Source organism: Podarcis vaucheri (genome assembly GCF_965113315.1).
Source record: "Podarcis vaucheri genome assembly, chromosome: 4".
In the NCBI taxonomy this organism is placed as follows: Eukaryota; Metazoa; Chordata; class Lepidosauria; order Squamata; family Lacertidae; genus Podarcis; species Podarcis vaucheri.
In genome coordinates this window covers 98,963,751-98,977,379 of record NC_138762.1, presented here as the reverse complement: position 1 = coordinate 98,977,379, position 13,629 = coordinate 98,963,751, and the positions used below count along the sequence as shown (strand labels likewise).

Below are 13,629 nucleotides of genomic sequence, written 5' to 3'. Positions count from 1 at the left end.
TGGGGAAAGGCTGAAGGAGCTGGGTATGTTTAGCCTGGAAAAGGGGAGCCTGAAGGGAATCTTCAAATATCTCAAGGACTGTTACATGGAAGATGGAGTAAGTTTGTTTTCTCCTGCTCCAAACAGTAGGACCCAAACCAATGGATTCAAATTACAAGGAAGGAGATTCTGACTAAACATCAGGAAAGGTTGGATGGCCATCTGTCATGGATGCTTTAGCTGAGATTCCTGAATTGCCAAGGGTTGGACTTAGATGACCCTTGGGTCCCTTCCAACGCTACGATTCTAAGTATTTTAAGAACCTATATATACATAATTAGGGGCAGGGTATCCACACAGAAAGAGGTGTTTGAACCAGCACCCAATCTGAAAAATATTAAGCAGTTTCTGTGGTGATAGCAATGTTCACCCTTTGTTCAAATATTTTCAAATATTAACTCCATGTGGATATATCTAGTGTCTTCCATAGTTACAAATTCTAAGCAGGTAACTGTGTAAGCCGGTCAAAGCAAAAATAACAATTTTGTGGTATTTTAAAGACTAACAAATTCTTTTCTCCTGCATTATAACGGATATAGCATTGGAATTTAAACCTTCCTCTACTGCTACAGCCTTGGGAAAAACCTTCCCTGTATAGATAATATTTGCATTGGGGGGGCGGGATTCATATCATATGACTCCTATGTCTTTTAAAATTTCCATAAAAACAAACAAAATGAATATGGGCATGCAAAAACTAGCATACACAGTATAATTATTATTATTATAATAACAACTATTATTATCATCAATAACAATTAACATGTCAGCTAGTGCATCCTTTTAAAATGTGTATTATCCTAAAAAAATTAAAATGTATTATTTTATATCACTTTTACTTAAAATTAATTTCATTTCCTCCAGAATACAATATGAGAGATTTCCAACTAAGGCATATTCAGAGCATACCAATTGACTTAATTAAATTGATTTCAATTGATGTACTCTAAGTATAACTAACCGATTTGTTTGAACAACTGGTTGCTATTGAACTATTCAACAATCTCAAATTTTGAACAAAAGTTTTAAGTTCTGTTTTTCACTCTTATATAACTCATTAATTTAATGATTAATATGTAGTACCACAAGTTCTCAAACTATTTATTAACCACTAGAGCAATCTTAATTTCAATACATTGCTAAAACTGAATTAACATAGTTCATTGTAGTGTGGAATGCACTGATCGACAGTTTTAAAATTCAAAATGCTAATGCACCCCCCCATTGTAAATAATAAATAAACAAATAAGCAAGCATGGAAGCTCTAGTAAATATTATAACCTATAAATGAAGTTCACAGCATTGGGAAAACAGGGTGGAAATATAAGGCTCTGTAAAGATTGAAAAATTATGGGCCTATAAAATGTGGAAAAAATACTACACAAATATTATGAAGCATCTACTTGAATTTGACGTGTATTTCCCTTCAAATACTAAAAAGTGCAAAGAAAACATTGGAAGAAGTTAGCAATAATATTAAAAGGATTATGTAGTTGTGGTTGTTTTTAGAAAAAGATACTGTTGCATTAATTTTAAAAACATTTCAGAAAACTTTTCATAATGTTAGGCAGCACAATGAAAAAGAGTAAGAATAAAAAACAAATAAAACTATGTTCATTGTTTGTAAAGTACTAATAATGGGCACAATACAGCCAACATTAAGCATGTTTCAGTTAAACTGATTTCAGTGGGAGAGAAATGTATGCACATGGTTAATCTGCCCACTGAAATTAATGGGACCTAAGGGTGCTTAGCTCTGCTGATGCCCAATAAGGTTTTGGCTGGGATCCAGTAAGCTATTTTAGGTTTTAATAGCACCCATGTCTTTCATGCAATTTCTTTCCTATGCCTGAAAATTTATAATATCTTGTCACAGAAGACAAGCAAGCACCATACCAGCAGGAAGCTGTGATGTGGAACGTGTGGATGGGAAGAATACACACACACACAGAGACACACTCAATTCATTTATACACCCAACATTTTCTCTGATGGGACTCAATTAAGCTTATAGATTTTTAAAAAATGGAAACCTAGAGCTACACAGTCCAGAATTCCTCTCAGTTTGGAACATCAGACTCCACTGTTTTGATAATTTCCTGTGGTCATCCTCTATATGTCATGTATATTAAAGAAGCTGCACATCTGAACTTTCCTTTAATGAGGGTAATATTGAAATGACACTGCTTGGCAGGGGGTTGGACTCGATGGCACTTGTGGTCTCTTCCAACTCTATGATTCTATGATTCTATGATTTCACTTGAATAATATATTAATGTTATCTGTAGAATTATTTTTTTCATTAGAAGGCTTAAAAACTCTTTATTTTTGACTTTTGTAAGCCACTTATTGGGGCCAATGGTATGATTTTGAGTAGAAAAGCAACCAGTTGCCCACCACCAAAACTGCTTCAGCAGACAGACTCTCAAAGGTGATGTTATTTTGTTTTAATATTCATACATAGCACAGGGCAGCATCTGGTTTTAAACTTATAAGGCTGAAATGACAAATGTCTAGAAAACAGACTTAGCAATGACACCTAGCAGTACGCTCCAGATTTTACAGCAAAAGGATCAAGTCTGGATGACAGTAGCACAGCAATACCTTGAGTTTTACACAGAATGTGTAAATTTGAGCACGGCGTGTATTTAGTTCTTTGTAGATGCCATTTCAAATCTAGATTTCTTGATGTATTTTATGCAAGAGTACAAGTCTACGCCCTAGTCAGCCCTTGTATCTAAGTAGGATAGCCTAGAAGACTTTGGTCTATCCCGTAGGTACTTCTATATTGATGCTCCAAAACCCACTTTCTCAGCCATGCTCTGAAATCACTGCAACAGTATTCAAGGGTTTTCACATCCTTTTTTGCTTTGTGAGGACAATTGCTTTTTGTTACCACTCGACATGGCAGTCCAATGGTGACACTTCAGAGTAGAGAAGAAATGAGAATAGGGAACAACTCTGACACCCTGCAATTTGAAAAAGGGCAAATCATGACTCAAAGCACTCTTTTTATAAGCTACTCTGCTTCAGTTTAGTTGTTATGGCCATCTTGTTGTACTGATAGAAGGTAAAAACAAAATTAAATTTAATCGTAAAAGAACTCTGAACTGGAACTGTTGCCATGTTCATGGTGGCTTTGCACAAGATGCTCCATAGCTCATACTATGAGAGATCCAGAGAGCCACAAAACAAACACTAGTATCCTGATTCAACAATTAAAGCCTCATACATCTAAGCCACTCCTTTCTGACTTAAAATGCATTGCTCTTGCTGATAAGGACTGTTTACTCTGCAGTTCTTTTGCAGTTATAGTATCTGATATTCCATCTAGATGTGAATTCACTTCAATGATTTAATACTATATACTATGGCGTTGGTGGTATAGTAGTGAGCATAGCTGCCTACCAATACTATATATCATCCAGTTTCTTTTCCCTCTGTTCCCATGGCATTATCACTAACCTCTGCAGATGAGGAGTCCTGGATCTATTCTGCATTGTATCCTTTCATCCTGCAAAGCCAGAGTTCAACCTTGATAAGGGAGTCCAAATAAAAACATAGCAAATGGGTACCATCATTTGAAGAGCTGTCCCTGTGGCAGGCACTTGCATTATTTTGTAGGAAGATAGGAAGCACCCTTACATCTAATCAAACCCAGCTCAGTTTTATCTGCTGTAGGGATCATGGGCATAGCCAGGATTTAGGTGGGGGGGGGGCAACAACCAAAGCCTGACTAAGTCTAGCTGATTCGGAATGAAATGTTTCAACAACAGTTTTAAATTACTTTCTTTTCACCCCCAAGTGCTAAGAAAAAAATCTGTCAAAATCTTGTCATTTGAAAAGTAGGAAGTTAAATTAAAAATAAACATCAGGGAGTACCTTTCATGATGTTAATGAGTATGTTTTGAAAAATGACACCTTTTCCCATCTTATTTTTTAAAAATCTAAACTAAAACAAGTTTTCTTGGATATGCTGAAAACCTTTTCAGCACTCCCTTCTCAAATTCCTCCTTTTTTCCAAAACAGTTTTTCGGTGCACACTCAGTAAGCATAGCCCATTAAGACGCTTCCCTATCATCATCGACCTTAGCCAAGTCTTTACTCTCCGCAAGGTACTGAATGACCAGTCTACAGTACAAGTGGTGCATGGCTGAGCAAGAGAGATAGCCAGTTAGACCCACTGCTGTAGTATCTTAAATTCTGGTGTTCTGCAGAGAATGGCTCACAAATTTCATTGAAGGATGAAATGATATGCTACTTGCATAAGTGTAACAAAAACCTGCTTGGCAGGGGGTTGGACTCGATGGCCCTTGTGGTCTCTTCCAACTCTATGATTCTATGATTCTATGACCGTAGGGGAATTACATATTGCTACACTATCTCTCTATCCCCAAAATCAATTTACAACTTTACAGTTCAACTGATGTTCATATTAATACAGTAAACTCCCCAATGTTTTTTTTTAACTTTGCTAACTTCTTAAAAGTCTCCAGCTCCCCACCCCACAACACTGCCACCAAGGGGCTAAAAGAGACTACAATCACACCAACAGAACTTGCCTCAAGTTAAAAAAAAAAAGAAAATAGAGGGGAGTATCTGTTTTTACCTGGAGGGCCAAAGGTTCCCCATCCCTATTGAAGGAGTCATTTGTTTCAATACTAATAATTTTAATTTAGCTGGGTAGCGCCAGCTACTTTTAAATTAAGCCATGATGCCAACAAGTGCCGAGAAACATGGAACCCAAGCCAATGCATGCTTCTTCAAAAATACTGTTTGCACACAGTTACAAGCCTAGTATTTGAAACAATGTTATTTGAAATAACATTGTTGGTATCCAGTTAAAAATATTTTAAGCCAAAATATTCGAGAACCTTTCATCCCAATCTGACACAAGTCAGTCAATTCAGTTTATGAAGCAATACAACTACAGATTTGATCAGCAGAAACACTAACTTTGTAGCAAAAGTCACGAGTGAAGCCCCTTTTGTTTTGTAATTTGGCTATGTGCATTGCACATCACTTTTAGGCTCTACAGGAGCATGGTAGTCGTGGGCTGAGATACAAAGTCAAGCGTGGGGAAAACTGCCCCCCCCCCCAATTACCAAGCACCTCACTGTTTTATTCACAACTCAACACACATAACAATGTTCAGGAGATCATCCCATGCATTAGGCCAAATGCTCCCAGCATCACTCCCCTAGCGCTGCATATCATAGCTGTCAACCTTCCCCTTTTTTGCGGGAAATTCCCTTATTCCAGCGCCGTTTCCCACTGCTATCCCGGATTGTTAGATATCCCGTAGCCTGTCCCCGGGACAGGTGAGGCTGCTGATCCCTTATTTTCAAATCTGAAAGTTGACAGCTATGCATATTCCAGTCAGCTTCTCGCCCGGCATGAAACATTATGGAGTTAACACACAAGCTGCCGTTCGAAGCCATAAGCAGCGCTGGTTTTCAAATGGCATGGAGTCACGCCTCGGGAAACGCTTGTCCCGGGGCGCCAAGAAACCGATGCCAAAAATCGAGATCAACAACAGCCTCCTCGCACCTACGGCAAGATGCAAGCCTATTTGACTGGTACACCTGGCTGAGCAAAACCTGAAGCTGGATCGAAAAGCAGCAATGCGTCGCGGAAGACTCCCAAAACTCCCTGGAGCAAAAGGAAATTGCCTAGGCTAGCTCTTTCGGATGGGTGCAACTTAAGGCGGATCTTGAACGGCTGGATCTCTGCAATTCCGTATGATCACCCCACCCCCATCCCAGCGAAGGGGACTAACCTGCGGGTGCGGTTGGCGGGGCAGCCCCCCCTGCGCTCCATGGCGGCGGGCACGCAGCTGGTGAGCTCGGTCCAGTCGGCGTGCAGCCCGCAACTCCAGCCGGTGGAGAAGCGCGAGAAGAGCCACGTGTCGCCCTTGTCCCCCTTGTCGCCTGCCGGCGGCGCGGCAGCAGCGCCGGCGGCCCCCGGCCGGTGGCAAGTGCACTTCTTCTGGCCCGCGCGGCAGTAGCAGGGCTGCTCGAGGCGGATGTTGCGCACCAGGTGCCTCCCGAAGGTGGTGCCGCCGGTCTTCTGGATGTGCAGGAACACCATCACGTCGCGGCCGCGCATGTCGAAGCGCGCGCGGCGGCACAGCTCCGACAGGCCGAAGGCGGACCTGCGCCCGGGAGAGCCCGGCGGCGGGCGGGACGGGAGCCCCGCCGGGTCCCCCGGGAAGCGCTGCCTCCGCCGGGCCGGGTGCCCGCCGGCGCCGCAGGGGGAGACGGCCGGAGGATCGGGCGCAGCGGCGGCGGGCGCGCTAAGGCAGCCTCCGCCGGGAGAGGCGTACTGGTAGAGGACGAAGAGGAAAAGCAGCGCCAGGAGCGGCGGCAGCAGCAGCCAGCGGCTCAGCAGCCGCTCTTCCATGGCGCGCGGTGTCGGCGCTCCCTTCACTCTCCGGGTCGGGCTCCCCGGAGCTCCGGGACGCTCCGCTGGGGAGAGCGAGAGACCCGCGGCGGCGGCGGCAAGCGCGGCTTCGGCTGCCTCCGGTGCCCCCGCAGCCCCATGGCGGCGGGAGGGAGCCCCGCGCCCCGTCAGAGATCACGGGCTGCGCCTCATCCCCTCACGGCGGCTTTGTGACGGCAACCACTGAAAGCTTCGTTCCGCGGTAGTTATGACGACGAGGACATTTGCTTTAAAATATATATATTTTTAAAAACTCCGTCGCCTCAGCCGCTGAGGCAAAGCGCGAGGCGTCCCCACCAGGTGCGACCCCGGCGCTTCTTCTCACTCGCCGGCGCGCGCCCGTTACTGCCTCGCGCACGACCGTTATCACTCTCTCTTCACAGGGAGAAGGGGGCAGCTTCGCGCGCTTGCGAGCCAACCAACGGAGGGAGGGTCTCCTAAGCGGCCAATAGCGGAGCTCAGCTCGCCGGCAGCAGTAGCCAATAAGAAACCACGGCGAAAGGAGGCGGGGTGATAGTGCTTGTCTCTCTCCGCCCAGGCCCCGCCCACCACCTATCGACTTGGGCGGCCGACGGGTTTTTTGCGTTGCGCAAGCGCAGTAGCTAGAGGGTGGGGGAGCGGGAAAGTGAGTGGTAGTAGCTGCTGGGTCTTTGCACGTGGCGAGGAGGCTTCTTCTTCGTGTCACTTGCTATGGCTGTAGGAGAAGAAAAACCAGTGCTTTAGTTGATTTGATTGACATCCTATGCCCTTTTGAAATGTGGTTCTTTTTTGGGGGGGGTGTTATTTGGTTGTTGTTTTTATTTTGATTACATATATTGTGGTTTTATATGTTGATATTGTTTTGTGAACCACACTGAGACCTCGGGATATATAGGGCACTATATAAATTCAATCAATCAATCAATCAATGTGTTTATAGTGAATTATGACCCTTCCAGCTCTGTAATTCAATTTTCGCCAGGCACTCAAAGAAACCAGCACCCTGATTGCACAAGCTGTTTGCACTTGAAGTGGTCTGTTTTAAGGTTTCTTTTCTTTTCAGTGTACAGTTGGGCACAAAATACACAGGGCAGAAACTGTGCAGTTGGAAAGCTGATAATGTGCAGTTGGAAATATGAAGGAGACAAACTAGATATGTTGTATATTTGTTTATTAATTATTTAGCCTGCTCATACAGAGAACCCTGGTTATTGAAACCAAACAAATTCATTAGTCAGAGAAGGCTAGATGAGATTGATACAGTGAGCCACAAAACTTCCACAGAAACTGCCCATTCCTCCATGGCAGCCCTGGCTACTAATATTAGCATTCAACAAATCTGCAGGGCATATCCATCATCCTTCACCAAACACTATAAAATGGACTTTCATGCCTTAGCAGAGGGTATGAGGCTCCTCCAGAATGTTATTTCCTGTCAGTAAGTGGCCCCCAGTCTAATTTTGGGGCTTTAGTTTGTCCCATTGCAATTGGCTCTGGAGTCTGCCAGGAAAATGGGTCATTGGGTTATTACTTTGAAGGATCTTTTTAGTTGCAGGCCACACCTGCATACAAGCCACTCACACAAGAGCGTTTGTTCAATAGCTGAGTTCAAGGGGACCTGTTCCCAAATAAATGTTTACTGGATTGCAGCCACTGAGTCTCTTTCTATGGTATGTTCAGCATGGCTAAACCCATTGTTTGCAACTAACAGCGTAGAATAAAGCTGTTGGTGTCAATGCATCTCTCAGTCTCATGCTTGGGAGTCCCCACATTAAAACAAAACAAAAACAAAACTGGGGAGTGATCTGGTGGGGAGTGATCTGTATTGAGACCATGGCATTGGGGAGTGAAAGATTTAAACCCTTACCGCCATGCTATATACTTGCTGCAAATTCTCCCCTCTGTTGCTAATAGCAGGTTTGGCAGGGATTTTCAGTGAAGAATGGAAGTGGGGGAGGGTTAAATCTCCTATCCTGTTTGACAGCCATAATCTGGATCAGAGTCCACCACTTCCCCCAGCAGCTACATTTAGACTGAAAAGACACGTTTAAACCAACCTTGGGATGTTGAATGTGGTTTTAGCTGAAGCATGCATTGCTTGGAAAATAAACCTCTCTTCCATTTTCACTCAGGGCCCAACTAGAAATGATCTTATTTATGTGTTTGATTTTAACATGTCTAGTTTTAATATGTTAAAACAGCAGCTAATGACAGGTGGCAGGGCAAGGGGGAACCTAGGTTTGTGGCATGCAGGGAGGGATGACCAACCTCTATGGTGCAGTGCCATTGGAATTAGGGTTGCCATATTTCACAAAGTGAAATTCCGGACACAAAAGTTGTTGAGCTTCGGACATTGAAGTGATTTCCACCCAGAAGCTGTCTCCAACAGCCAAATCCCAGCTACATCTGGGAAATTCTGGACATATGGCAACCCTAACTGGAATGTTCTTCTCCTGAAGCTGCTATTTGTCCCTTGGGACCCTGCAGAATGCAATCCTGATCCTGATGTGACCCTCTGTGGCTGCTACTTTAATTTTTCAAACTAGATGCATTCATTGCCATCACACAATGGCCCTCAGCATGCTTAATCTAGGCTTCTGTAGCACAAGAATGGCTATGGTAGAATTATTGGGGACATATTGATGAGGATTAAGCAGTCGCTGCTGACATTTTGGTTCAATTCATGGGTTCAGAATTCAAATCACTTAAAGGGGAAAGTTTACATTTTTAGTAACTCAAGGAGGGCAGACTTCAGTCTTTTCAGACTGAGACCTAACCTTTAGTTTAAACATGCCACTGGGGGACTTATGTCTTAATTGGTAACTTTTTTTTTTTTTTTGCAGTAGTGCTGGTACTGCAACCGACCTGTGATCCAGTAGCAGTGGGTCCCTGCTCACCAACTGAAAAATCAATATCCTATATTATACACACCCATTGTACATACTCTCTGTGCTACACAAGCACATATCTTTCCATGCTTGAATTTAACTTAGGAGACCTTTAATGATTTAATAATAAAGGGAAATATGAGGCTGAAGCAATAAATCCATTTCCATTACATATGCAATAGCTTACAGCAGCACTTTCAGACTCTTTCCTTCATGTGTAGCAACTTTGAACATTGATTTTTAAAGCTGTCTTCTCAGTAGATGATAATCAGTGTTGCATGTAAATCACAAAAATGGGAAATTGTACTTATCCAGATTAATTGAAATGGACATAAAATATCAGTCTGCATGATTGTAAAGTAGTACGAATGTTCATCCTAATTATATTTTGTATAAATAATTACAAGGAATATGGATGAATTTACACAGTGCATTTGATATTCTGGAAAATGACTTGAAATTGCCTCAACAATTTCTAAAAGGAATATTACAGATTTATACTAACTGAGAGGCAGCTGTGCTGGTCTGCAAAAAAGAACCAAACCTTGTGGCACCTTAAAGATTAATAGTCAGGGGTTGCCGACATTTTTGAAACCATGAGCACATCTGTAAACTAGAGAAATATGTCAGCACAACACACATGGCACAACCAAGCAGAAGGCCTCAAGGCAAGTTTAGCAGCAGAGTGAGCTTGACAATAGGGTGAGGAGGCCATGGAAAACTACTCTGCCCCTTCTTTCCTTGACGTAAACAAATTTCAAGCCCCAAAGCAACTTGATAAATGGGGGGGGGGGACGGGACGAATAGTTGTGCAGGTAGAAAGCCAACGGGGCTGTGTAGCTAGGACCAGCCCAAGTTGCTTCGGCACCTGCAGATGGAAGTGTCCAAGGTGCAATATGCTCCTGGTTCTCAGAGAACGGATTTGTTCCCTTTAGACCAAAGTTGCCGACCTGGAGAAGCTGAGAGGCAGAGAGGTTGGTGGGATATCTTCCCCTTCTGTCATCGAGAATGAAGACCTTGGCTTGGGAAAGGAAGGCACCACTCTGGGGAAGAGGGGAACAATTCCTTAGAAGGGACCCATTCCTTGAGGACAAGCAATTATCCTGCCCTGCTGAGGACATTTGTTGGGGTGGGGGAATATTTTTTTGCAATGGATAATTCAGTCATTAGGAGCATGAATAGGTTCGTGTGATGGGCATGCAGACCACATGCCTGGCGTGGAGTTTGTGTATATCTCCCATCGTCTAGCTGGCTAACTGGGTTCAACTGGTTGTAGGGTTTGTTGGCACCAATGACAGGGAAATGTAATCCAGAGGTCCGGGAAGTGAAATGTAGGTTGCTAGGTAGGATATTGAAAACCCAGGACCTTGTAGCTTTTTTTCTGAAATGTTACCGGTTCTGTGTGCAGGGCGGGCCAGACAGGCACAGCTGTGTAATCTCAATGTGTAAATAAGATGGATGGATTGGAAGGTGGGGTTCGATTTTGTTAGGGAATATTTTGGAACAAGCCAAGCCTGTACAAAAGGGATCAGGATGCAGCCAGACTGTTGGCGCTTGAAATATATTAAAAAGTGGCAGAGCAGCTTTCAAACTGATGGGGGGGGGCAAGGGTAAGCTAGCAGGAGCTGAGGAACATCTGGTTCAGAACAAATCTTCCTCTTGGATAAGGAGGAAGGTGGGCCAAACAATACAGTAATTTAAATAATGGAGGAGTGGAACTAGGCATTGAGAATGCAGGGACACATGAGAGCAATTAAGAGAGGCCAGAGAACTGATCAAGGCTAAAACATACATGCCGGAGACCCTTGGAATAAGAATCCTTTGGGCACATGTTTACTCTCGCAACTTAATCCTGAAATGCACCCCAGTCCAGTGAGTGAGATCTATGCACGGAAGCAGGTTATCATGCTCACAGCTGATGCTGATTCAAATGTGTATCTAGCTGCACTAAGCTGGCTATGCCTTCCAAGGGAATAGGGATGCGTGTCTCCATCGAAAGCCACTGATAGTTGCATGTAACTACTTGTACACAGACAGAGTTTGGTCACAGTTAATTGATTTTTAATTAGCTGTGTAAAAAGGTTGCAGCTCTCCCCTCTGCCCTCTGCATGCAGCAGACCAATAAATAAGCCATTTAAGCTGAGAGTTTTGGATTAACATCCAAATTGCAAACATCTTTCTCTAAAAGTAAGTCCCATTTATATCAATAGGCTATTCTTTTAAGCTCCTTGTTTGGAAGCAAATTGCACTGAAATTAATGGATGCTTTTTCTTTGTAAATGTCGTTTATGGATGAGGTGTATATCTGCTGGCCACGGTTTTTGTTTTGATAACTGCATAGTGAATAGTGAATTAAAATAATCAACTAAGAGCACAACCTGACCTCTGATGTTGATGGCATGTGGGAAAGGATGATTAAGATAACATGCAGCATCCTCCCTGTAGGTGGACCGGAGCACAGACCTCCAAGTGTCCTTATTTTCCAGGGACAGCCCTGGATTTACAGAAGCAGTCCTGGATTCTGATTTGATCCCAGAATGTCCCGCTTTTCCCACGGATGTCCCTATATTCATTGGAGAAATGTATGAGAGCGCCATTAGTGATGTGGGACATTATGAGCATAGCCAGGATTTTTGCTGGGGGGGGGCAGGTATTTTGTTAGGGGGGTCAGAACCTCAGTTATCTATGTATTTATATTGATTTTTATTTATTGGGGGGCAGCTGCCCCTCCCTGCCCCCCTTAGCTATGCCCATGTGGGGTGTACATCTCATTTAACTCATTAACACTTAGACTAGCATAGGATTGTGCGGCATGTCACAGTTTTTTCCTGTACCTGTCTGATGTGCTAGTATTTGGCTGAAGATCAGGGTTATCTTGGTGTCCTCCTCCCTCATATGTTAAAATCTGTTTTCACAAATAAAGTTTTCTTTTTACCACAGATGCTGATGAAGCTTCAGCTTTATTTCCCTTTAATGTAACCCTTACCATTAAGTATACTGCAGTCACTATGATTTATACTAAGTGGTTGGACCTTATTAAGACTCCTTCATTAATCATGTCTTCTGAACACAGAAATAGCTTTAGCAATAATTTTTTATCCCCACGATTGTCTGTTGTGCAACCGGTTTTAAAACGTTTCTTTAATTGTATTATTCTGCCAAAATATTTTTCAGCTGCAATCCATCAACCAGTTAAGCTAGAGCATTTGGCTATTAGCTTAAATCCACAGTTTCTAGTTTGGGTGAAACAGGAAGCCAAAAAATGGGTCAGATCAGATGACAGAGCCCCATTTACTTCCATTTATTATGTGAGTAAGAAAAAGGGCAAGTATTGCACCTGTTTTCCTATCCCACCCAGTACATCTGCCTGCAATGCCACCAACCACATTCATGACCCACATGCAAAAACTACAGCATGCATACACTCAGATCACACAGTTGGTTTTCCAGGTAAGACTCAGAATCAGCCATACAATCTGAGCCTATGTACTTCTGATTTTAAATGTGTAGGTACCAGTGGCGTAGCGTGGGGGGTGCAGGGGGGCTGGCCGCACCGGGCGCAACATCTGGGGGTTAGGGGGCGCAAATCTATGGGTTAGGGGGCGCAATTTACTTGCCTTGCCCCGGGTGCTGACAACCCACGCTACGCCACTGGTAGGTACTGTTCAAATGTTATGTCTTTCTGCATGTGGGTAGTGGCATCAGAGGTGGAGCAGACTTCCTGGGTAAGTGGGAAGGCAATGCAAACTCTTGTTCATGCGTCTTCTGTGCCATGTGGGGTGGGCGTGACTGGGACTATACCATCCTGTACAGTGGAAACTGTCTTTTAGATGTGCCTTCCTTGTTTGCTTGTTTACAAAACTACAAAATATACTAATCCACACAAGACGTACTACATACAATTCGTACAATACGTCTCAAACAGATCAAAAGTGCCCAATTTGAACATGTCATTATTTATTAGTAGTAGTAGGACCTTTATCATCATTAAAATTACTATAACGTATTAGGAAGCAGAAGAAAATTAATAGCTTCCAGAGTTGAGAATATGACACAGTGTTCCGCTAAAGTTTACTACCTGAATGATGATATTGACTGGGCGGCAACTGTTCAAGGACTATTAGATTCAATTCATATATATACACTTAATTTTGTTTCTTGGTTTCCTTGCCACTGTTGTACATTATTTGTCTAAATATTACTGATATGCTATACAAAACTTCATAGCTTCACCAGAGCCAGTTTCCTACACTCAAAATGTGGACGTTTGCTTCAAGTTGCAG

General features: G+C 43.2%; 1 protein-coding gene across 1 annotated transcript in view; it reads right to left on the bottom strand.

Annotated features, from left to right (window-relative positions):
* HS6ST3 (heparan sulfate 6-O-sulfotransferase 3) overlaps positions 1-7,019 on the bottom strand; it is a 177,490-nt gene extending 170,471 nt beyond the window's left edge. Inside the window, exon 1 of the mRNA XM_082218754.1 lies at positions 5,819-7,019. Coding sequence (XP_082074880.1) covers positions 5,819-6,441 — 623 coding nt within the window. The 5' untranslated portion in view covers positions 6,442-7,019. The remainder of the gene's footprint in view (positions 1-5,818) is intronic.
* Positions 7,020-13,629: the final 6,610 nt, after the last annotated feature.